At 34.7% G+C, this 27,505-nt stretch overlaps 1 protein-coding gene across 1 annotated transcript; it reads left to right on the top strand.

Annotated features, from left to right (window-relative positions):
* The first annotated feature begins 1,865 nt into the window (after positions 1-1,865).
* Positions 1,866-26,677, top strand: LOC111047000 (transmembrane protein adipocyte-associated 1 homolog). Its single transcript, XM_022332661.2, has 9 exons — positions 1,866-2,073; positions 7,353-7,513; positions 9,898-10,030; positions 12,172-12,334; positions 12,887-13,083; positions 14,099-14,159; positions 15,059-15,242; positions 16,782-16,911; positions 21,761-26,677. The coding sequence occupies exons 2-9, from the start codon at positions 7,356-7,358 to the stop codon at positions 21,953-21,955; spliced, it is 1,221 nt and encodes a 406-aa protein (XP_022188353.1). The 5' UTR covers positions 1,866-2,073; positions 7,353-7,355; the 3' UTR covers positions 21,956-26,677.
* The last annotated feature ends 828 nt before the right edge of the window (positions 26,678-27,505 follow it).

Below are 27,505 nucleotides of genomic sequence, written 5' to 3'. Positions count from 1 at the left end.
CCGCTGATCTCTTTTTTGGACAATCCAGTCCGGATTCCAGAATTCGGTACAGAGTTTCCACTGAGGTCTACATGCAGGCGAGCAAAGCGAGCCCCTTGATCTCATTTCTGGACAATCCAGTGGGGGGTCCAGGGGGCGGAGCCCCCTGGCTAGACAGATTTGGCGAACGAAGCGAGCCTGATGGCTAGTTTCATGAATGAAAATAAGTAGCCCTTAATTACAATTCAAGAAGACAAGAAATCAAGTCATCCCAGTATTATTGAAAAAGGTGAGGAAAAGCAGAAGAGCTGGGAGAATGCTAATTTTGGGTGTATATTTGGCGTTATTTCAAATTCCTTCTAACACAACATTATTGCACCCCAGCTGAGCTTCTGTAGTAAATTTGAACATTTTTTGTTTATTTGTTCTCGATAAAGCTGAGAAAATGCTAAAAAACACAGATTTTGGGTGTATCTTTGGAAATTTTTCCAAATCCGTTCTTATTGCGCCTCTAAAGGGCCAACTGAACACACCTACCAAATTTGAAATGTTATGTCATATTTCTATCATATGTTAGGATGATCCAGTCAGGGGTCCAGACTAAACATCTGGCTAAATGGATATGGCAAGCGAAGCGAGGCTGACGGCTAGTAATATAATATTCCCAAGAATAGCTCTGATTGAAGTAGCAGTACCCAATCAATTTCTCTGCGATAAATCAGGACCTTCTTAATACCTATTTAGGAGGTACTGGATAAATTGGTATTTTGGAGGTCCTGGATAAATGCATTCCAATCTTCAACTTGGTGCCAACCTAACAAAGTCAACTCAACTTAATGCCAACCTGACAAAATTTTTAATTTAGTTACCAGAACAACTGTTTCAAAGAGGTACTCTCTAGATTATAGTTCTATATTAACATATGGTATGGACATTTCAATTATAATTTTAAGATATTGGAATAAGAAGAATATACATGCTAAAAGACGAACTTTAAACCCTTAGAGTTGGAATATCGCCAAAAGATTTCTTAGTGCGCCTCTAAAGGGCCAACTGAACATACCTACCAAATTTGAACGTTTGGTGCAGTAGATTTTTAGTTCTGCGAGTGAGTGAGTGAGTGAGTGAGTCAGTCAGTGAGTGAGTGCCATTTCGCTTTTATATATATATACATATGGATAGATGGATTCATCTTTTTTGGAAATTAATAAAATTATAACTTAGGCTCAACTCACACTTACGTTAATCAAGTCGAGAAGAGACTGCGCCCCGAGTCACTTCTTGACACAGCATGGGTTTTCAAATAGTGACACTGGCTTATGTAACTTGTATAGTGAGGTCCACGTTTTGTCAGTGGAGAAAGATAGCAGAGCAGCTTTGCCGATTTTTCACGCATTGTCATTGACTTACTTGAATACCTACTTTAAGTTGTCATTCTTTGAAATAATATGGACTTCCAAGGAATATCACTGATTCCATTACATCTGTTAAAATATCAACTGTTTATTCTTGTTAAGAATGATTAATTATTCTATTTGAAAAATATATTCTTCAATGATTTAATAATACATTTTCATAATTGAGATAAAATATTCTGTCAATTATCATGGTAATCATTTTTCTATATTGTTAAAAAGCAATCTGGGAATGTTGCAAAGGTAGAAAATGATAACGCATTGACAAAAATAATGATGGACAAGGATAGAGTACACTTTCAAAAACACAGAATGATGATCAAACTTTAGGACGTAGAATTAATTTTGTCTTATTTTGTTGGGGTTTCCTAGCAAACCTTGAAAACTACACTAGATTTGGAATCATATTAGATGATAATAATAAATTATGTTGGCAGAAATGTAAATGACTAACAACAGCTGACTAACACAAACATATGGAAGAATTATTGGGAAATAGCTGCTGTGAAAGTTGCTGTGTTTGAAGTAAAAATCTTATATTGTGTATAAATTGTTTCTATATTATTAATAAAATGTTTAAAATATTATAGCTTTTACAAATCTTACTATGGGATGAAATGATTTAGATGTAAACAGCTCACATTTGGTTTTGCTTAATGAGATTACTCATTGATAGAAGGTACAGTAAAATTTATATTTATGAATACAATATAGATTTATTTTGGCTATTATTCTTAGTATAAACATTCACTAAAATTTGAAGTGGAAAGAGATCTTATCAAGTATATTGTAAGTAGGTAGATATTCTGCTATGTAATGAAACCAAAATGGAAACTAATATAACTTGAACACAGATTTGTCTTCTTTCTTAATAATACCTTGAAATTCGGTAAAATAGGATTCACTCGGTTTAGCTTTAGACAAAATTGTTCCAGCTCGTTTGCTTGTTTGCTCGTTTGTAATCTATAGTTTCAAAAATGATTTTCTTAGTAAATGAATAATGTAATAAATAGAAGGATAATCATTTATTGTCAATTGTTTATGAATTGGAAACAAAGACCTTACCAACTATTGACTCAAAAACTGTTTGAATTTAAAAACACAACATAGAGTGTCTTCAGTAGTCTAATTGTGTTGTTGACGCTTGTTTTTATTTAAAACTATAATGTATTGAATTCGAAATAATTGACCGAACAAAGTGAGGTCTAAGATTCAAGTCGACGGTTTGGCATTTCTCTTAATGTTTAAATGTTTAGGCCTATATGTTGCGCATTTACGGCGAAACGCGGTAATGAATTTTCATGAAATTAAACAGGTATGTTCCTTTTTTAATTGCGTATCGACGTATATACAAGGTTTTTGGAAATTTTGCATTTCAAGGATAATATAAAAGGAAAAAGGAGCCTCCTTTATACGCCAATATTAGAGTAAAAATCAGACTATAGAATTATTCATCATAAATCAGCTTACAAGTGATTACACAGATGAGTGGAGAAGCCAGTCTATTGCTGTATTTTCTTAAAATCTATAGTTTCAATCAGGTACTTGTGGATTAGAATACTGCGTGAGGTCTACTGTTCACAGAACTACTAGTGTACATAGACTATAATTATATTTTGTGTTTAGATTAAATAAGCTTATTAGTGATCTTGTATTGAATATACATAGAGACATGCTCATAGAAAACAAATTGAAATAATATTAATATTATTTTATTAGTATTTTTATATTATTAGTATACAAAATATTACTTGTTTTATTTTCAAGTTTGCTCTCTCATGCAATGGACCCCCTCTCATTTATGTTATAGAGAACTCAGGTGATGGGCTACCAGTCATTAGTCTCATATGTTTTGTATGAGAAAACCTAATAAGCACCATTGCTGGTAATGGGTTGGTAATTAATTTGAATGGGTGACGCGAACATTCGGTCAAAGGATGATTGTGCGACTTATCTGACTGGCCACCGCAGTCCGCTTATTTATAGAATAAAATGCATTAAATTTTTTGAAAAAATCGAATAATGTTTTGACCTTTAATTAAAAATTGTCTTTAGAGATTATCTACTTATCATTTCAAAATTCCTGCCGCACAAGTTAGGCGATTCGTGGGCTGAATTATTCATAATTATTATTACTCTCAAACTTGTGTCCTTGTGTCATGACTAGATGCCCTGCCTTGTCGTGGATTCGAATCCCGTTGGTAGATATAAATGTTATTGTCCTACGTATATCTTTGATGAAGCATATCCTGCTGTGTCTTTCAAATCCTAGTCTGGGAATCGTCGAAGCCTTGTAAAATGAAAAAGTGCAATGTGTGGCACACATCTGAACATGAGCAAATTAAAATAATAGTTAAGCTATGTTGCTGCACAATCAGTAAAAATCAGAGTTCAATGCCTGTCTGTTGACGTGAGAGACAGAAACCATCTCAGAGCTAAACGTATTTACAGGGACTCCCACCAATAGAATCCATACCATTATTATTATTATTACTATTCAAAGAATTGAAATTAATAAAGCTAATGCATGCTTATACAAGAGGATCACAATCCTGTAAAGGCTGCTTGGAAACTCAAAAATGATTCGTACAATTTGAAACCGGTAATGGAATGCAAGGACAGTCCCGATGAAGGGAATGACTTTCTCCTTGATTTAATCACCGAATTAGTTGAAGGCATCCCCATTCTAGCTGTTGATCCAGCTATGCAGGTGCCGCTGGTTTGTTGCTCATTTAGGGCTGTTGACCGTGAGTGTCTGGTTAAGATTGCCAATTGAAAAGGCCTCATACAGTCATGATATATATTATGGTCTCTGTTGAATTGTTGAAGTGGATCATAGATGTTTTCATTGATCCCCCACTCGCACTTACTTGATACTTGAATCCTTCGTCGTTAGCTGGGATGATCAGACAGACTGTGTCAAGGAAGACGAGGGGCACGTTCCCTCAGATTCTGGTGAGACCATGGACATCGTTGGTGGAATAAAGGCTCATCCTCCAGCTCCGTCAGCGAATAGATGGGCCGCTCTACCAGTTGCTCCTTTATCGTGCGTTTGAAAGCATTTTTTTCAGCATCCTTAACATACCTGGGGAGCTGATTGAACAATTTAAGAGCCGCTATGTGGAAGCTCCTTTGGGTCCCTGTAAGTCTGCTACGGGGTATATCCAAGTTCCCTGCACCTCGGGTTTGGTGAACATGTACGCTACTCCGTTTCTTCAGGCTGTCCACTTTGTCTTTTATATATATATATATATGAATGAGCAATATATGTACTGGCTGAACATTGTCATAATTCTCAGTTTTCTGAACAGTGGCCTGCAATGTTCTAGGCGGTCCGAGAAGGTTATGATTCTGATTACCTTTTTCTGAAGCAGTAGCACGTCCGATGCAGTTGAAGCATGCCCCCAAATCAAAATCCCGTAGGTTATATGGCTGTGGAACAGTGAGTGATAGGCTGTCAGCAAATAATCCATCGTCACCACATATCTCAGCTTTCTGAGCAGATGAAGCACTCTTAAAAGTTTCGTACAAGTCTGAGTGATGTGTACATTCCATTTCAGCTTCCTGTCAATCCAGAATCCCAACAATTTCACTGGCACATTTTCAACATTCCCAGCTTCATTTTTTAATGAGCAAATGAGAGTTTTGGATTTGTCTTCATTTAGTTTCAGGCGATTTGTCAGGAACCATCCTTTTGCCTCACGGGTGAGAATTTCATTTCTTGCATTGACCCGGTTTCTTGAATTACCTCTTGAAATAATTGTTGTCATCCGCGAATAATATGGAGTCGGTAGCTGGTGTGAAGTCATTTGTTAGCAGTATGAACAGCAGTGGGCCCAGTACAGATCCCTGCGGAACTCCATGCTTTATATCTCTGATCTGAGAACTTGCTCCTCTTATTGAGACAACTTGTTTCCGGTTCTCAAGATAGCTGCTGATGGCCTTCAGGACTTTTCCACCAATCCCATACCCTTCCAGCTTACTGACAAGGATTTTGTGTGGAACACAGTCAAAAGCATTACTCAGGTCAAAAAGTTTCAGGGCTAGTGTGTCACCTGTCTCAAAAGCATTTTGGATTTCATTTGTGAGGGCAATGATGGCACTTGTTGAGCGGTTACTCCTAAAGCCATGTTGAGCGTTGTTGAAGAGGTTATTGTTTTCAAAGTATTCCACCAATTGTTGTTTCATTATGGTTTCAACAGCTTTGGACATCGTGGGTGGGATGGATATTGTACTGCTGAATGCCTGTTTGTTAAATGAAATATCCCCTGCTTGCCTTATGCCTCTAAGAACGATCCAATTTTCAAAAAAGGAGACCTTACTATGGCAAGTAACTACAGGCCTATCTCTATAGTTTTTATTATTGCCAAGATACTTGTATCAATAATGATGAGACAGTTGACAAAGTATCTGGAATTCAATAAGTTGATGGGTGATATGCAGCAAGGTTTTCATAAAGGTGATAGACAACCTGTGCTCTTTTATCTCTAGTTGAGACCATACATCAGACTTTTGGGAGTCGTTAGTCAGTGAAGCTGACACTGTGTGACTTGACAAGGCATCTGATTGTGTGCCGCATGATGTCCTGCTGAGAGAGCTTACAATGTATGGAGTAAGATTCACCTTATAAAGTCAGTGGAAAGACAAGACTACAGAGTAGCTGATTCTCTGTGTTGCCACCGCCTTCTATAGTGATCGCTGATATAATTTGCCAAAAGTTTCAATACATGCATGGAGAATGGTTGATAGCTATTTGATGAATCATCGGCAGGCTTGTCAGCATGATAGGTGCTACGTCTGATGAGAAAGTAGTAAATTACGGTATCCAGCAGGGCTCTGCGTTGGGCTCCCTGCTGTTTCTCATTATTATTAACGACCTTAGTTTGGATGGATCAAGTCTGCTGTTCGCAGATGATACCATAATTGTTGGGCGTGGTAATAAAACTTTTGAAGCCAGAAACAAAGCTCTAAACCTTTTTAAGGAGGCAAAAGGCTAACAGACTGTTGCTGAATGAGGGGAAACGCAGGAGCTGATACTATTGTACTCTTGATAGAGCTAGTCTGAATGCTGCACCAGTTACTCTGCTAGGCTTCAGTATTAATAATAAACTCAGCTGAGAGCAGCACATGAGCAAAGTATCTAAAAGACTATCAAGAGTACTATATCTCATCAGAAAAATGAAAAATCAGCTTGGCATTCGGCACCTTTTGATATTGTACCATTCAGCAACATCCAAAATGGCATCTGGGGACACGGCTCACCTGAAGGACATCATACTGCTGCAGAAGAAAGCTCTGAGATCAATGACGCTTAGTGAGTGATTTCAACGATCACTGTAGACCCGTCGGTCGTTTGAGCCTACACACCGTCTGTGGGCAGTACATTCTGGCATCTCTCCCACACGTTAAATCTCACCACGAATCCTTCACTGTAAGAGGACAAATTCATGAACACAATATCAGAATAAGAGCCATTATCAACAGACCCCGCTGTCGTCTTTCTGTAGTGAAAGCCTGTTTCCAGCATTGGCAATGAAGCTGTTCAATCGTGTGCCTTCTTTGCTTCAGTACCTTCAATAATGTAATGCTACTCAGTGGCTGATTGAGAGGAGCTATTTTAGTCCGAACGAGTATTCTGACAACAACCTGAGTGACTTAATCTCAACGCCGAGTCTTGCCAACCTTGTTAACTGAGTTAATTTGTATTTTATGACAATTAGTCAGAGTATGACTAAATAGTGTTTGCTTTAACGACTCGATCTATCCAGGAATAAGTATTGGAAATTATGGAAATAGTTTGATCATCTAATCAATCACTCATGCACAAGCAAAGAGCTTCTTTCCGCATGATCCGCAATAAATTTTCACGAAAGACGAATTGAAACATGTCAATGGTTTATTTCCTAGGCTTGAAATTCGTGTTATATTTTTACACAATTCATTTTTTTTCATTCACAGAAAATGGTAGTTTCCGGCAATAGATTTGGATTGGAGGCTGCTCAACTCTCAGCCGTATCCACTGCTGAACCAAATTCATCTCATTCGGATCTTCCGTTTATTCCAGTGGAAGAAGAGAATTTCTGTAAACTAATTCTATATACAGAATTCCCCAAATCAAGGTGGGTTCTCTTCTACTAGGCATAGCGTATTGGGTTTTTTCACTTATTAAATAACCTTATCAATATTTTCCAATTCATTTTAAAATATAAATGCTCTCACGTCATCTCTTTTTTTCTTTCGAGTCAAACACAGAATTTTGATATTGAATCAGTTGGGATATTTCATTTCAATATCAAGCAATGGGAAGATTCAATCAGGCTCAATGATGTAGGTTCTTTTTTGTTGAATGAGAGAAACTGGCATATTTCATTCTCATCGTTTGAAGAGCTTGATGAGATTTATTTATTTAGAAATTATGAAAATTTCAATCACTAAAATTTTATATAATGTTGTTTTACAAACATTCTTATCAAGCTTTTCATTAATATGTTATTCAATATCCGAATCAGAATCTTTACCCGAGTGCTAGGTGAGTCAGAAATGCTTACGGTACCGCTATTACTTTTACAAAACCATTCGCGGATAACCTGACTCAGCTAAGCGTGTAAGATTGAAGGTGAATCACTGATAATTCACCACTTCATTCAGAGCAAACTTTACATTTTTGGTTAGAACAGTTTACCAATTTTCATGAAAAGTTTTGTCTTTCTATAAACATTCTTTTCAAGTTTTCAGATAATGCCATAATAATGCATCATTATGTCCTGTTCATTACATTATAGGGAATTTTCCATAAATCACTTTTCACAAATCTAATAATGCAATAATGAAAATAATGCACTACTATAAGGCCTGTTACAGAGCTCGACCGTCCGTCAGTGCGTACGTCAGTCGCGCTTGTCTTTTCCATAGATGTTCCATGTATCCGTACAGAGCAGGACTGACCGCACACATGCGTAAGGTCAGTACCATGCGTTTTACACTGCGTACGAAGACTATCAGTATCGGTCGAGCTCGTGCGCATCCGTTCCATCGGTCGACTGACGCGCTATTGAAGCAAATAGAAGCGTTCACAGTTGTACTGATCAGTTGCCCGATCGCGCCATAGCCACTGCGCTGACACCTCTGCCCGACAATCAGCTGATATTGAATTGAATAATATAATGAATGAATTCAATTCAAAAAAAAAAAAAATAGTAAATATATCATAATTATTTGAAATAAGAATTTTTTCACATATTTCTTCATCTATTTCCAACTTTCTTATTAGAAAAAAATCAGATATTATTATTTACGGTACATTTATTATATAATACTATCATAGCTCAAGAAGTTTTATAAGAGGCAAGGTTGTATTGAAATTCGAAATCAGCAATTAAACAATTTTTAAACGCGTCCATTTTGTGAGTCAGATCAGTTCGTTCGTCAGGAGAGCTCTGAAACTGAAAAACTGATGTATGGATGCGTATGGTCAGGATGATTCATACCGACTGACGGTCGGTTGAGCTCTGTAACCGGCCTAATAATGAATAATATCGGGGCACCGAGCTTCGCTCTGGAATACAAAAGCATAAAAGCATAGTTTATATTCATTTATCTATTTATTGATACACCGAACACGATTCTTTTCATGATTGGGGAAAGACCAACAGGCACAGCCCAAAACTGTTTCTTCCCCGAATTTTGATGTATACGCAATAAATACGGTAGTCCAAAAAGTAGGTTATGTTCCATACACTTGAATTCAAGTCCAATTTTCAGTCCAAACATTTGAAAACAGAAAAGTTCAAATTTATATTTTTACAAACGAAATTGAATAACAAAATAACACTCACTAATCACTTAAAACTGTAAAATAATGATTAACTTTGAAAATTTTGATATAGGTATTTTAATTCAGAATGGTATACTATGTTTGCTACAATATTAGTTAATATAAATAACAAAATAATGGATCTTGAATAAAATCATATTATTGGTCATGTCAACAAATTATATTTGTTGATAATGTCGATTAATTTCTCACCAGATAATATTTCTCGTGAGATCAACTGATTGAATGCAAAAGTTCAACAGCTGAACATAATTCTGTCTCACTCCCACAAACGGCACTCGCATCTTTCATTATCGACAGATGACGAAAGTCTCAGCTGTTTTTTCAAGGATGAATAATTATTATCCTTTTCATGTCCTTCAGCAAGTTTTCCCGGGAATGAGACCATGTGCAATCGAATTTTTATATCAAGGACCTCCTATACTGCACGTTTCATCAAAATCATTAGAGCCGTTTTTGAGATCCGTTGGACATACATAAATACATAAATAAATAACCAAATAAATACATACATACAGAAATTGTTCGCTTAATATAATAGGTTTTCTGCAAATAATAGATAAAACAGGATGTTTAGAAAGCTAGAATATCTTTAAAACATATAAATATAATTGCATTGAATTGATTCAGATACTTTTATTGCTATGTATATGTATATTCTATTTTCAGAGTTCGAGTTTGGGATGCTATAATTCTAGTGCCGAATCTATTATTCCTGTTCTTCCTATTGATCAGGTTCAATAGGGCGAGACTGAAGTTGCGAGCCACTAGTAGTCCCATATTCTTAGCCTTTTATGGCCTTGTGAGTATTAATGATGATTTATTATTAAAGAAAATTCAAAATATGAATCATTATGCTTCTCTTATTAAAATGTCTATATTGTTTTTGTTTATAAGGCAAATAATTTGATTTGATTTGATTTCTCAAAATTCCTACTTTAAAATCTTTGTTGGAAGCTTCTTTCATTTTATATTTGTCGATTTACTAGGAGTAGAAGCAGAATAATATCATTAGAGATCACATTACTAAAATGCCTACCAATGCATCTGGTTCACCTATAAAAATATCTGGCTCAAATTTGGGGACTGGAAACGTCGTTCATAACTGCTTAAGATGAACCGTTCAAATTCTAAAGCGGTATCCAAGCAATAATTTGTCTTCACCACTAAAACTAATTGCAAGTCGGTAATTATCTAATTAATTCTCAAAGAACTATTATTAATAGAATTTAAGTCTGAGGATGCAATAGAAATATATACGTTCCATTTCTTTCTACGTTCTGGCATACCTTTATGCTAATGAATTAGAAAATTAAGATGTTCAGTCTCGTATCGTATATCATTTTAGTATTTTCACAGGACATACTGGAACGCCAGTCGCGAACCATTAGTTCTTGCTGCGTTCATTAGATTAGTGACACCTGGAGCCTATTACATTTTAAAATACAAACTAATAATATTAGTATTCAGCTTGTTTTCAGGAAACTATAAAAATATTAGCTTGTATTTTCTAATGCAACAGGGCTCTGATCTGGGATAACAATAGTATTGAAGAATTAACATAGGTCAGGGAACCGAATAATTGCAGTTTTTTTTTAATATTTTCTCAATATAAGTATAACAAAAACAATGTAATACAGTTGAAAAACGTCACAGATAAATAACATAATAACATAAAATATCAATCTTAAAATAAAACTCTAATAACATTTAACAATGAATTATTCATTAAATTTAGATAATAATTTTTTCACTCTAACAAGAATTCGTTAACCTCATAGAAAGCCTTCTCACTGAGAAAAGAATATAGTTTTGTTTTGAATTGTTTTTCTTCAACAATACTTCTCAAATCAGCCGGAAGTTTCGCAAAAAACTTTTGTCCCCTATAAGTAGGTGTTTTCTCAAATACACTCAGCCTATGTCTCTCAACTGAAATGTTATTCCTTCCTCTAGTGTTATAGCCATGAATATCTGAGTTAACTTGGAATGAATTCAACCTATCCTTCACATGTAATATTGATTTGAAAATGTACAATGATGGAACAGTTAAAATACTTAGGCTACTAAAAGACTCCCGACATGTCTGTGGAAATTTGAGCCCTTCCAGGTATCTTATTGCGGACTTTTGCAGAACAAAAATTCTTTGAATGTTTTGCTTCGAGGTACTCCCCCATAATTCAATGCCATAAGTAATGTGGGATTCAATCAGTGCATAGTAGACACTTTTTGCTGTTGTTTTAGGCACCCGTTTAATAATATTTCTAAATGCAAAAAGTGACCTACTCAATTTCAATGATATCTTGTTTACATGATCCCCCCAATTAAGCTTGGAATCCATCGACAAACCTAACATGTTCACAACAGTACAACTTTCAATGTTCGTTTCACCAAGTGTTATGGTGGGGTGAAAAGGACGATACTTATAATCAAAGCTGATGACATGACTTTTGTTTGAATTTATAGTGAGGTCTGAATCATTAAAAAACTGCACAACCTCATTTGCCATGTTATTTGCCTCAATCTCCAAGTCTATGAGATCTGATCTCTTAAATAGCAAGGTACAATCATCGGCATAGAGAGTAATTTTATCAGTGACAGGAACATTGAATTGAATATCATTTATATATAATATGAAGAGTAATGGGCCTAAAATGGAACCTTGTGGTACGCCTCGTGTCAATGGTAACTTGGCTGAGTTTACTAACCCATTAGGAGTAGATATCTTACGGAGTTACTTACGGACACCACTAATCACTGGTGTATCAGCGTGGTGTCCTAATCTAATGTGAGCCTAAGGGTGACAGTCAGTTGTTTTCCATTTCTGTAATGCTTGATGGAGGCCTAATTTTGCTGTTGTTTGATTGATGATTTTATTTATTTATTGCATAAATACATACATGGAGACAACAGGTTAAACCCTTATTATGATGTTTTTGTTGGCAGGTTGTTTTAAATGTTGTGATGAGTGTAGTGCGATGTATCGTGTCGATGTCTGTGAATGCGGCTGCTGTGGTCGGTGGCTACGTGGACACCGTGCTGTGGGTGACGGTGCGATTTTTCCTGCTCTCTACCGAAATGAGCGTGCTAATTTTCGGCCTTGCGTTCGGTCAGTTCATAGCTACTGTGCTATATTTCCTATCAGAAACTTATCAGCTATAAAGACTTGATTTTAAAGTCACTATCTTTGTAGGAAGTAAATTTTGGTAGCGGAGTCGAGTACTCTCAAAAACCAATAGTTTGTTTATCGATATTTGTTGTAGATTTAACTTGTTGAACCCGGGAAACAACCATAAAATTTTATTGATTATATTTCTGGATATTTCTAACTTACCCGGATAGCTCTGGTCTACAACGGTTTGTAGAATATACTCAATAGATAGGTTGTTTGTGAAGTCTAATAATTAAAGCCTACATTCGATTGAGAACCATATCTAAATTTAAAACCCTATATTTTTTTCATATACATTATACGGCATAAACAAAAGTAATATTAATTGAGAACCCAGTTGAAACTTGATTGAAGTTCTGGTTACAATGATAAATTGAGTTCATTAAAATTATACTACAATTATTACCGTTATGGATATGTGTCACAGTGTCTTATGTATTTCATCCATTCAGGGTATATCGGCCTTATGTATCACTTTCTATGATTCAGGTCACTTGGATAGTAGAAGCAGTATTCGATATGTACTTTTGGCAACTTCTCTGATATCGCTGGCATTTTCAACATCACAAGGATACCTGGAGGTTTTCGCACCGGATGAGAACTTCGTCATACATTCCAGGGACTACACACTGTTTGGGCACGGTGGCATGCTCTTTTGGTTTGTCAGCTCGATCGTTTTTACAGTGGTCAGTATGATTAACTTTTCGTTTTTCTGGTTGCAAAAATTTACGGTTCAAAACTAGGAAAAATAGTAAATATTGAATAATTATTTTTATTGTTATTATAGTTGTTGTCTTTTCGTGAGGACTAGACCATTTTTGTATTGTATTTCTGGAATGGTCTAGTTGTGGATTTTAAACATGAAATTCGCTGCATTGCAAGTATTTTCTTAAAAATGACTTTATTCCAATTTTTACTATGATTTCAGTAATTGAAATTCGAATTAATTAATTCATGTTGTTCATTGATAAAAGTAAAATAAAATTGGAAACCGATCAACTACCTATGCGAAATGATGAATATTACTCTTCACGCATGAACTTGTCTCATCAAATTATTCGAGTATAAAGTTGAAGTAGTTATCAACCAACTCACACATCGAATCACTAGATAGTAATTTATGTCCATTATTTCTAAAATGGAAAAAAATTATGAAGGTAACTAAAGCGAATCAAGGCCTTCCTTGATTAAGCTTTATGGAAGCAATCACTCACTGGAAGAATTTCCGAACCCCAATTGTAATATCAACCGTCTCACGCAGAAACCTAGAGCTCATGTGGGCATCACCCTCAGCAAAAAATAATAGAATTCTAGTTATTAAGCTATTGTTACAAATTTATTATTTGGTTGTATTCCACGTTTGCTCTGTTCAAACTTCTGTGTAACTTTATGTTTCGACATCTGATATTCTTGTATCAATATACAAATAATAGAGAATTATTGTATGTTTATCGACGAATGAATGCACTTTTCACATGTGCTTGCTTCTATCTTGAATCTCAATAAAACCCCACTCAATGAACCGAGCTTAATGAACTAAATTTAATATCGAATGGAGTAAATTGTTCACTCGTGAATAGCGGTTAGTCTCCTGCTCTTATAGAACCTGATTATTATGGAACCTATTATAGATGTGATGTTATGATGTGAAATATTAATTAATCGAGTTGGCTGATCATCATATTTTATATTTATTTTCAGATTTATATCAGTATACTAATATTGCCGTGGACAAAATTAAGAGAACGTCTTGCTCTACCAAGTAAGTTGCCCTTTAATTTACAATTCAGCTTTAACAATCAAAGTGACATTAATGTGATAGTTCAAGTTGTACATGCAAGTACGTAACATTATTGTAATCTCCCGCTAGTAGAATACAAAGATAATCTATTCAATACAAACTGTCTATAATAAACTCTTCCATTTGAGATTAAATTTCATCCATTTCACGTTCTCTAATTCTATTTATTAATTTTAAGGCGCTGTAGCTTAATACAGAGGAAAAAATATAGATAGAATCTACATTGTAAGAGAATGATTGAAGAGTCAAAATAACACTGCAATCCTATATTTAGGGCTCAAACACTAATCTAAAGCCCGATCCAGGTGTGAACTTTTAATTTACTTTTTATATAATAGACAAGAGATTGTGAGTTGAATTTTTACATTGTAAAAGCATCAAACGGTTTAATAGTTCCGCAACCTCTTGTCTGATGATACCTTTTGACTGATCATTCAAGAAGTAAGAGGATATGAAATCACGTCTGGACCGTGATAACGTTCGATCAAAGTTTTAAAGATGATTGCACAATAATGTGGAATAAATCATGACATTTATAGTACATTGAATACAGTATCAAAAACCTATATATCACTTGGGAATTATCTACGTTATGGTAATCAAGAGGTCTGAACGTCTCAAGTGTACAGAAACAACAATAAGATTAGTCAGAAGCAAACAGTCCCTTGTTGATTGTTGACTAATAAGCTATTATCACTCAATACATTTTAATCCATCATTCTATTATTTCAATGCATCATCTTGTTCTCAATAGCATTCCCATCATCCTGATAAAGAATCATTTAATTAAGTCTTAAATTCAATATATAATAATGAATTACCAATTGTATATAATAAATGTTGGATGTTCTTTTTTCTAGCGAAAAAATCCTTCTATGTGTACATAGTATTGCTGGTTCTCCTCAACCTTTGCTCATCGATAGGGAGTGGAATGCTTTATTACAATATGTGGCAAGGCCTCTGTGTGGTGGACGTCACCACTTGCTTGTACTTTACCCTCTACACACCGCTCGTTTATCATACTTTCCTCAGTGAATTTTTTGGGTGAGTTTTCTTTCAATACTCGAAAAAATATTCAACTTAAGATGTAATACTTTTGCCTTTATAGTAGCCTTAGGTCCACTGGAACCGAACTGACTCCGTCCGAACCGAATCGAACAAAGTAATGGATGTCCAGGAAGTTTATTTCGGCCGTCAATAAGCATGTGTTGTCAATGACTGGCAGTTCGGCGAAACGTTTCTAGTGAAAGGGAGCCCTAAAGGCTGATTTCCAAATATCAGAGTCCGTGTCCGGTTCAGTGAAGATATTTTTCCTTGAGTTCTAATGGAACTATGATCATACTTACTCGCCCCCCTGAGTAGGAATAATCCCATTAGAACTAATGGCAATAATATTTTCACTGTTACAGTGAAAACTTACCATACAATTTTTTGTGACTTGAGATGTTAAACTCTGAAAACTCATCTTTTGGTATGTTTTGCTGAGTTCCGTGTTCGATATTTGATGAGGTTGAGCAAACCTCTATTTCAAGTTTTTATGCTGATACTCAAAACGCAACACATCTTATGCGCGAAGAAGATTATAAACTCTAGTTTGTGCAGTTCTCCATAGGTTGGTTAGTAAGTCCACACTTTCAGCACATAAAAGCGCCTTCTTTATTTTACGTTGTATTTCAACACATAAATCTCAACTACCGTTACATTAAAACATTTTCAAATATGTTAGCTGCAAAACTTGTTGTTATGGAAAATTTGGCAGTCAAATGATCAATTATTTTTATGAGAAGAGCGAGTGTATAATATATTGTAGTATATGTTACTACACTCTCAACCCCTAGAGTCCAATTTCATTATTTTGCTTGATAGTCTTCTTCTCAACCTTCAGTTTCGCATTTACATGAGGATATTGTCTTCATGTAAAAGAACACTGAGTCCAATATTTAGTTGCAAATTTCTGGTTAAGCCTGGCAAAAGATCAGAACAAATTTACGAAACTCGCATCCTAAAACTGTTAGTAACATCATACTTGGGCCTAATTGAAGAAATCTCATTTCATAAAATGACATTGAAAAGGATACATAGTATCCGGCGATTTCTCAGTTTTGAAGTTGAATGACAATACTGTATATACCAGTAGGCCTACAGGTACCGGTCACTGACTCTGGTACTGATTTGTAAAAATCCGCCTCTATTAAAGTTAGGAATTAATTGTCCTATGTTCGTAATTTCAAGTAAATGAATAAGTTATTTTATCACTGTTTCACAGTTCATTCATATTCCGAAGAAACGTTTTGCTATTATATTTTGTGCTTAGTTAAAATTCAAAACTGTTTTAAACTGCAATTCAAAAATTTTTTATCACTTCATTTCATTCTACTATCTGAACTGAATTATCGAATGACTGTATATTTTTCCAAAAAAAAACAGTGAATTGAAAATTGTTACTTGTACAAAAGTATTAATTCTATATCACTTCATTCATACCAAATTGATTTGTTAATAATGCTCTGATTGATGGGAAATTTATTGAATCCTTGTTATATAATGGCTTCTGTAAGATAATACATTTTCCCGTATTTTTAGTGTCTCGCAACCAAGTATAATGTTTTCATACAAGGCGCAAGTGGATGATACAATGGAGGAAGACACTGTCTCTCTCCCTCATCAGCAATCCTTCTCTTCCCTCAAAACAGATTCTGATTACATTTATCAGGTATGTAAAGAAACTTAATGAAACATATTAATTTATGATCACATTATTATTTTATAAGACCTAAGTCATCACCTGCTCGTTCTTCCTAGTTCCATATCAAATCTATAACCGATTACTACCAATATTAAATTTCTCGTCAGGTGATTTGGATTATCACTATTATCACAGCCACCTCTAATACAAGGCCCCGGCCTACGATATTGCAATGTCGCAGTGTAGGCCTAGAATCTAATACATGATTGGTGAAAAAGATTTAAAAAATACCAGCTGATCTTTTTCACCGATCATGTATTAGATTCTAGGCCTATGCTGCGACGTAGGCAATATCGTAGGCCCGGGGCCTTGTATTAGAGGTGGCTATGCTATTATCCATAATATCGGGGGACAGAGCTTTGCTCTGGAGTGTAAAAGCATAGAAAATTTGTAACGAAAGATTGAATTCATAGTTTATATTTTATTTATTCATTTTCTCAGTCGTACAATTATTTTTACAGTTATATGAGGAGGCACAACAGGCTTATGCCCAAAACTGTCCCTTTTCAAATGTATACTACAGTCCAAATCAAAATCTAGGTTAAACTACTATCACTCATCAAAATAAAAATTTATTCACACTTCAAAAAACAAACAAATCATCAATTACAAATAGATATACTATGAATTCGATTTAGAATGATATACTATATTTGCTACAATATTTGTTAATATACTATGTACTATTCTACACTAACAGCATCTAGTTACTATTTTGGACTTTCTGAAGTAAACATGTTTTCTAAAAAAAAGAGAAATAAACGAAAATAAGTTTTGCTGAATTTTTCTTCTTGTGAGATCAGCTGGATGATCCCACACATGCACTCGTTCACTCTCTTCCATTACAGTATCGACAAACGACAAAATTTCCAGCTGTTTTTCCAAGGACGTATTTATTCTCTTAATGTCTTTCAGCGAGTTATCCCAGGGTTGAGAACTAGTGCAATCTAACTTTCATATCATAAACCTAAATTGTTCCAAATTTCGTGAGAATCGTTAGAGCCGTTTTCGAGATCCGGTCACATACAGATATATAAACATATAAACATAAATTGCTCATTTAATATATAGGACTAGACCTCTATTGATTTAAATTATTGATGAAATACAGGAATTTTTTCACACCATCATAATATTTTCGAAGTTCCTCTAGTCGAATATTTGTCTATAAAGTTAGAGTTGAAGTAATGAATCTTTCTTGTAATCTTGATTTGAGGTTATTTTTGGGTTGTTATCATGGAATAATGGAACATGGAACTGCTTTGTAGAATAGTATTGCATCAAAATTTTTCGATGCCAAGGGCGCGACTTTCATCTTCGGCTTTTGGTTTCAGTTGTTACTTGTCAAATCAGCAGTGATCATTATTTTCTTGCTACAGTTTGTACAAATAAATTTGAGTTGATTCGGAACTTGTTGACTAGAATCGATGGAAATTGGCTCAAGCCTCACTTACTTTTCATCTCACTTGTCTAAACAATCAGGCGTTTTCATATGAGTCGGCAGCAGAGCACGTAGGAAGCACTCCGATTAGCTGATTATCAGCTGATTCCCGAATGCCAACCCAATCAGCCAATTGGAGAGCTTCCTGCCCTGCCGACTTGTCTGAAAACGTCTGAAAAACGCCTAATTTGGTCTCTCCCCAAAAGCCACCATTTTCTTTCCTCTGATTCTTTCGTTTATGCTTGTTATTCATTAATTTGAAGTTTTTCAGGTTAAATAGTTGAAGTCATAGCTGTAAACTCATTTTGAAATTGATACGGTAAATTAGGATTGATTCAAAGGTTTGTTACTCAAATGCGTCAGTTAAATTCTGTACCAGGGTTTTTTCCGATTCAATGATTCTGATACTACATATGACGGTGTAAAACCAGTCCTAATATGTCATACTAGACGGCAATCCCCTGGACCCCCGGCTGGTTCATCAAAATATAGAATCAGCAGGCTCGCGTAAGCTTTCTTCCTTCCGTCAAAAAGTCAAAAGAGACTTTCAGACTCGATTCAATCACCAGTTTTCTTGGAATTATGAAGTGCATGGTTGCAAAAATCTTTATTTTTCAGAATTAATGAATATTCAGTTATTTCTCAATTAGAGACTTGGTTAGGATATTATGAGAACTATTGTATATCAGTCTGATAGTTCTTTGAATTTCCCAACAGGAATAACATGCAGAACTTGACGGATTCAAAGGTTCAAAGAACCTCACATGTCAACCGAAGCTTATTGTGTGTCCCAAGTATGTTACTTGGGCAAACCAATACCTGTGTCCTTCACAAGATACAGGAGTTTTTCCCTATACTAACATCCCATTCATCATCTGGTTGCTTGCAGCCAAACAGAGCCCTTCTCTTAGCCCCAAGTCTTTCGCAATCCAGTATGATATGCTTGGCAGTCTCTTTAGACTGATTACAAAGCCTACACATCTGAGATTACAAAGCCTACACCTTCCATTTCTGAGTCCAATCGTGTGGAGATGGTCCCTGAAGTGGCCGTGTCCAGTTATCAGGGCAATCAACTGCTTGACCTGACCTCTACCCAGACTCATCAGCGATCTGGTGAAGGAAGGGCTTTTGTTTTGCCAGCAGCCTTAACAATGCAGAACTTAACAAACATCCATATCTAACCCTATCAAGAATAAATTTACTGGAGATATGCTGTAAAAGTGCCTATATTGGGCGTAATTTTGAAGTCCTCTCAGGACAAAATTTCTATATCCAAGCTGAAGTTCTGTAATAAGTTAGAACATTTTCTCTTAATTCTTGAAAAATATGAGGAAATGCAGAAAAAAACACTAGGGAACGCATAGAAACCGCAGTAAAACCGCCCATCTTGGGTATATTTTTGGCATAATTGTGTAGTCCTCTCAAGACAAAATTTCTAGACCCTTGCGTAGTTCTTGAGAAGGCGTAGAAAACGCTCAAAAACTGTGGATTTTGGGCGTTATTCCAAGACTCTCACAATACAACATTTTTATACTTCAGGGATTTTTTATACCTAGGGAACGCTGGGAAAACGCAGTAAAACTACCTATCTTGATTGTAAAACTGAGTCCTCTTTAGAATGAATTTATAGACCCTTGCTGAACTTCTGTACGAATTTTGAAGATGATCTGTTCATGAAAACGCTCAAAAACCGCCTATCTTAGGCGGAACTTAACTCTCAATACAACACTTTTATACCTCAGGTGAGCCTGTGTACCAAGTTTGATGATTTTTTTCCTATTATAATATATAATATAATATAAAATATATAAATTTATTTCCTTAAAAATATGAAAAATATGGAATTTAATTCTATTGGAAATTAGCCTACTCAACTATGGGAAACCCATGTACTAGAGTAGGTGTTAGTAGTAGTAATAGATTCTGGGTGGGGGTGCAAACTGCGAATACGTTGGGTAAGTGAGCTCACATATTGTTTGAGATTATGTTTTCTATATGATGTCTTCCAGTTGAAATAATCCAGTTCTTAGCAGCAGTTTTGAATCTTCTTGGGTTTTCTATTGACTTGATTTGTGCAGGAAGTAGATTGTGGAGTTATGGTGCTAGGTGGTTGAAGTGTCGTTGATATACTGCCTTCCAATAAGAAGGTTTCTGTTACTTGTGTTATGACTGTGGTTCCTTTGTTGAAAGCTTTCCGGGTTTTTGTGTAGTCTGCAAATTATTTCCAAGGAGTAGAGCTGTCTTATGTCCATCACACCAAACTCATTGTAGAGCTGGTCTGACGGATAACGAGGTGGCCTCTGCTTGATGATCTTCATTATTAGTTTTTGCACTTTTAAGAGGGGGTCAAGGTGCACGTAGTTTGTTCCCCCCATCCTACAATCCCATAGGTAAGCAGAGACTGAACTAAGGAATAGTAGACCATCTTTATGCACTTCTCATCAATCAATGTTCTCAGCATTTTAAACTTGTAAATGGTCTTTCTCAGCTTCTTGCAGAGGTTATATATATGATTGTCCCACCGTAGAAAAGAATCCACTATAACTCTAAGATATTTTACTGTCGGTTTTCTGTGGATAGTGAATGCAGTACTGTTGGAAAGGTTGACTGTTAAGAGATTTTCTGTAGGCTGTCCATGCTGTGTTGCTGAGAAAGTTAGAAAGTTGGTTTTGTCATAGTTTAGGGTGAGCAGATTCTGATTGAGCCAATGTGAGATTTTCTCTAGTCCCATTTCAGCCTTATTCCATGTTATTGTCCACGTTGGCCCCGAAAGCAAAAGAACTGTGTCATCGGCAAAGGTGGTGATATTTACTCAAATTTCCATACTGCAAAGAGGATTTATATAAATCAAGAAGAGTTTAGGGCCAAGGACGGTTCCTTGGGGTACTCCATATTCGACTTCCAGCTTGCTGCTTGAATTAGTGCTGCTATTAGTTCTTAAAAAAGCTGAGAAAACGCAGATTTTGGGCGTATCTTTGGATTTTGTCAAATTCTTTCTTAGTGCGCCTCTAGATACTTAACAAACCTGCCAAATTTGAACTTATTTGGTCCAGTAGATTTTCAGCTCTGTTGATTATGAATGAATGAATGGAGTGAGTGAGTGAATGAATCAGTGCCATTTCGCTTCTATATAAATATAGATAGAATGATCATAGGTAGTCGCTATCTAGTATCAGATCTTGATCGAAGAGGTAGCATAATAGTTGCTTAAGTGGGGACTGTAATGTGGTCCTTCAGTTCTCTTATTGATTTAATTATTATTAAATATAACTTACTCTTATCAATTTCCTCATAATGTTTCCCCTCAAGTTTATAATGTTGTTATGTGAGAGGTGATAGATAAATGAAATGTAAAAAATGTATTGTTTGTTGCAGAGCAACAGCGTCTATGACAGTACCCAGTTTGAGGGTGTTGGCGCGGGGGCAGGGGTGGGGTTCGGAGGCGGAGGGGGCATACCGGTGCCAATCAACCCGCTGTACTCGGCCGCCGCACTGCAGAGCCCTGGCGCAGACAGCATCACCGGATACAGCCTCGACAGTCAGACCATCGACCTGCCTAGACACCAGTGACCTCTTTCTGTGATACCATTCCACCTTACCACTCTTACTATAAACACAAAGCTGATTTATTTTTTGTATGTTCCTATACGTTACTGTTGTTGAAAGCACTTTGTGTGTATGTATGTGTGTGTGTGTGTGTGCAATGTATGTTGTGATATTGACTATTAATAGTTTTACCAATATGAATACATTACTTTGAAAGTATGATAAGATATCGAATAACTATTCTAGCTAACAGTTTTAGCTAACCGGTGATCGACAGTGATTTCTCGGTCTAACTTTTATTACTCGATACAGAGGGGTGCAACTAGTTAGTTGGTAAATAATATAAATAGCTATCGAGTGACCTGACTGGCTCAGGTTTTTTCCAGAGTTTTCAAGTCTCGCTCGATCAATTTCAGGGCCTCTGACATGAATTAACACTTGTTTTCAGACAGATGGAACCATACGACTCTGTGACCATACGAATCACGGGGATGGCTAAAGAAAAATATCTTGGCCGGTTAGGTAGGCTAGGATGCGCAATTCAGCATTTCCCCTCACACCGCTGCTATTTGAACCCTATTATCGTCACTGAACAGCAAAGTATATATTAATCTCGTGATCTATACAGCATACTGTTGCAACACAAGCGGGATTGAATGTATTGGTCTAGTACAACACTTTCAAGAGAGTTGATGTCTGGTTCTTAGAACATTGAAAATTAATTGTAAAACATAGATTGTTTATTTTTTGTGTAAAATCCTTTACTTTTCTATTAAATATTCAATCGCAGTATGCCTACTTTTGCATCCCTCTGTTTATTAAGCATGGAAGTTGAAACCCTTTTTATTAAGATTGATCAGTTTCTTCTAAAAAAATATCGTTCAATAGAAGAGATTAGTTAGGTTTTACCCAGCACCAAGCAACATTTTTTTAGTATTGAGTTGGCACTATTGTGAAAATTGGTTAGTGCCCCAATAATACATGTGACTGGCCCTATATGATGTGATTAACAGAATGTATATTGGCCGGGGCCCCATTGGCAGCTGGGTAGTGAGTCCCAATTAACGTCACTACTCGACAAGGCAGGTTAACTTTTCAATCAACAAAAGTAGCCTTACTTATTTTTTATCAACCTTGAATATCCCTTGCAATTGAATAATTCTCTATTACATTTTTATATCCATGTATTATTTTAGATTTGACATCACTCACTTATCCTTCTATTTCATTCTCTAAAATCTTACAATTATTATTGTCTATTGTATATAGAGTCTAGTCTACTCTTATTTATTTATCATTATCATCGTCACCTCCACATTCTACAATATTTTATCTAGTTGTATTATATTTTTAAGAGTTTAACGATCGTTTAATTGATATAATTAATAACATTTCAAATTCGACAAAATCAACCACCATGACTGGTAATTAGATCAATTATAATTGAATTGGGATAGCAGACTTTTGTTGTCCAAGTAACTAGATTGCCAAAGGTGTAGTGTAGAAAGTACCAGAGAAACTTACTTAATTGAAAGGTCAAAAAGTACTTTGAAAAACGAAAGTACTTTTAATATTGCCATATTCCTTTCTTAATTTGAGGATGCAATATCCTCAAAGCATTCCCAAGCATTTTTGAAATTCATATCGATGTAATCATAATCGCAACTTCATTGTGCGAACTTGAAGTAAATCTTTGAAGTTTGTCTCCACTCTTTGCAGCATAGTAATAGAAATTTCAGCCACGGCGTCGTAAATAATGTTCTTTGTGTGAGCCATGATTCGTCAATGACGATCGGCAAAAATCAGTTATTCAAAATAACGTCTTGAAAAACCGCGTGGTGCCCGGAAAGCTCCATGTTGCCTAGCATAAAGTGAGCGACTACAAGAAGCTCCTTTCGACAAAGACCTACTGTGCTAAATCATCTCAACTGGCTAGAGACGAAAATATTGAGGATTTTACCCTTCTAATGAGACTCCTCCAACCCCCCTCCCTCCACCATCCCAACTCACTGTTCAGAAGTTCTTTCAACTAAGTAAGTTTCTCTTTAGAATGCATTTTATTCCTTGATGAGTAGATATTTTCTCGAATCTGACGGATGTATTGATGTAGTAAACGTCAATACGTTTCAAACGATGTAGTATCGTATATATTTTCTCGTTTATAATTTAACATTTTTTTGTCATCTCGATCAGTTGGATCAATTGGTCTATCAATATTTCAACTATTCCGAAATCCGTCATTGGAAAAATCAGTATGTGAATTTGTATACTAGAAAATTTAGCTTTCTCGACATTAAAGTACTGTTGCATGATGTATCATGATTTTGATTTTATCTATAACCAATTTTTATTTTAAAGCTTTTTCATATTCTCGTGTGATGGGGAAAAGTAATGAGGATATGATCTACTATTGCAATATTTTTACATGATATTAATGTAGAAAGTTGTTGGATTCAGTCCATAAAATGCTCACTTTCGAGTCAAGGCATGAATTTTGCGGGAGTATTATCATCGTTCGTTCCTGGCCTGTAATGGAAGAGGCTCATCGATCCTCAACATTTTTATATTGCATGTGATTTGTGATACAGTATTAGAATTAACGTATACTTTCAATTTTTATTTAATGTGAATTTAATGAGAACATTCCCCATGTAATAAAATTTGTTCTCATTTTAATAAAATTATAATAATTTTAGCTTATCAATTTAGTTTGAATTCACATAATTATGTACATGTAGAGTCTATAAATTTGTTATTATTTTTTAATATTCATTATTGTACCAATTAAGTTCAAATGTAAATATGATGCATGTTTAGTTTAATATCTTGTTTAAATGTGAGAACTCGTTAGACTACATTCTTTTCAATCTTCAATAACTCACTTCTATTAATATAGTAATTATGTAGGCTAATCGAGCTTGATCAATAGGATTATTTTCACTGTTTCTATAGTTAGACACTAGCAAATACGCTCTCTAAAGTTAGTAAATTATTTTGTGTACTACAATGTTATTATTTATTTATGAAAACATTCTCTACGGGTGGTTTATAGAAAGATTTCCAAAGCAAAGGACCTGATTCATGAAATCATAGATTGTACTTAGCACGCCTTGCTAGTTGCTAAGCAAGTCTGGTGTAAGAGCAACATGTTCTGTATCACAGGCCCACTATTTTTATCAATTACTGTTACATTTGATTCAATTCACATGTAATGGTTAACTTCCGAACCAATCTAGGTAATGATGAATATTGAGAAAAAATGTTCTATCACCTAAGTTTATTTCGTATTGCATTTTCATTCAGGAAATAATGAGAAGCGTTTTTTTTTCTTAATAGAATCATACCACTAATTATCGATTCTAATTAAATATGATATACTATCAATATACAACATTAACTGTTGAAACATATTACATAATCTATTTATTTTAAATTGTGGGTTTTAATTTGGTATTCACTCTGAATACCGGTAGTTTAATATTTTCAAATCCATAAATGCTGTTCACCAATCATTTATAGTATTGAACCGAATACTAAAATCACAAATGTTGACTAATAATATTTCATACCGTCTCATTACCATTCTCTCCGTCCGCTTCTAAATCTAATATAACTTGTTATGAGATCCAATTATACTGATCAAATAATAGATAAAACGCAGGAAAATGAGAATACCTATGTTTTAAGGTGCTAGAATGTTTATCTTTTAATAATTTATTTCTCTCTTCTATATCACAGTACGGTTCTAAAAACTATTTGTATTTGCATGCATAATTACAAAAATACAGTATTTCAACTTGGAGATACAATGTAGAATGAAGATTGTGCTAGATAAGTTTATTAGAGGAAAGGATAATGTTGAAATAAATGCAAATAATTATTTTTTGATTGCATCATATTAAATGAAGTAGATCAAGGTGAGGGATATAATAATTATGGAATCGGGTTGAATCTAGTTGAAAAAATGTCTTATAGAACTACTCTCAAATTGTATTATTGTACCATTGAAAGTTTTAACACCAATAAGATGTAGGCTATTTTCAATCGAGTTATTTACGACTAGTCTACTTCTTATTTTAATTAACAAAAATTATTATTATTATTCAGAATTGAACTGTCCATTTTGGTCGCCCTAACATTATTTTCTTCAAAGTAGAATGCAATATCTAAACATCACTATTAATATAAGTGTATTTATATTTTTATACTCTTCATGTGACAATCATTGTCATTAGTGAATTGAGATTCTCTTCATTACATTTATTTTTTTTAATTTAGTATTTTGTTCTCATATAGTTGCTTTAGATAGTTCTCATATAGATAGTTGCTTTGATCAATCATAGGCCTAATTCCTGTTCTTATGTTCCAATTAGGTTTTTCACAAATTGGTTTAGCTTTGTAGTAGGATGATTGAGTTATTCAACCCAATCATGGAGTTATTCGACACTTGTTGGAGATATTAACAATTTATGTACTTGAGAAAGTACTTCATACAAACGTTAAGAAAGCCTTAACTCCTTTACAATTGTCTAATTTCAATTTTCAATGTATATTATGTATATTATAATACATGGTGGACAAAATATATACTATTAATTTAAGGTTTGGTGTAAAATTCTTTTTATAATGTGATTGATTGTGATATTTAATTTTTGTGCTTTTCTACACCTTTTATTTGACACTTATTCTAAAGTTATCAAATTTGTTGTACACAATTTTCAGATTACACATTCATTTTTAATTACATTATTGTATAGAAATTGAATTAAAATCAACTATCCATTTTCCCATATAGTCTGTGTTTTCTAACTTTAATTAAATTATCAATAAATGTTTGTTGGAAGTGTAATAAATAAATTTGTTCATTTCTCAGTCGTAACTACAAGATTCATCATTATCACCCTTTTTATATGTATTACTTTTGGGCGCCCACCGTTCTTTTTTCTGCAATCTCTCAAGCACGTGTTGTTAAGGCTGTGCAAAGGCTAAAAATAAACTTTCTACTTGTGAGATTTTTCAAAGTTTTTCGATTTGTAATATCATTAAGCTATCAAAATGAAAAATTTTTCTCAAGAAATTTTTTTCCGATCATTACTTTTTGAGATATGAGCGCCTAAAGTTTAAATTTTTGGGACAGAACATTTCAAGTTAGGTAAGAGATAAATACATGTGATTTAGAGGATAGATTCTTCATGGTATTGTTGATCTAGTAAAACAAAATTTTTCTGAAAATATCAACTAAAAATAACTTTTAGTTGAGTAATTTTTGGTAAATTGAATAACTTTTTCAAAAAATGATATTTTCAGAAAATTTTTGTTTTACTAGATCAGCAATACCATGAAGAATCTATCCTGTAAATCTCATGGATTTATATCTCACCGAATTTGAAATGTTCTGTCCCAAAAATTGATACTTCAGGCGCTCATATCTCAAAAAGTAATGATAAAAAAAAGTTTTCCTGATAAAACTTTTTCATTTTGATAGGTTGATGATATACAAATTGATAAACTTTCAAAAATATCACCAGTAGAAAGTTTATTTTTAGCCTTAGCACAGCCTTAAGTTTTGCTAAC

Source organism: Nilaparvata lugens, chromosome 2, assembly GCF_014356525.2.
Source record: "Nilaparvata lugens isolate BPH chromosome 2, ASM1435652v1, whole genome shotgun sequence".
Lineage (NCBI taxonomy): Eukaryota > Metazoa > Arthropoda > Insecta > Hemiptera > Delphacidae > Nilaparvata > Nilaparvata lugens.
This window is presented reverse-complemented; position numbering and strand designations above follow the sequence as displayed.

Coding starts and splice junctions, on each gene's coding strand:
- LOC111047000 (XM_022332661.2), top strand. CDS start 7,356: ATGGTAGTTTCCGGCAATAGATTTGGATTGGAGGCTGCTCAACTCTCA. Junction 15,243..16,781: donor TTCCTCAGTGAATTTTTTGG/GTGAGTTTTCTT, acceptor CCGTATTTTTAG/TGTCTCGCAACCAAGTATAA. Junction 16,912..21,760: donor ATTCTGATTACATTTATCAG/GTATGTAAAGAA, acceptor TGTTTGTTGCAG/AGCAACAGCGTCTATGACAG.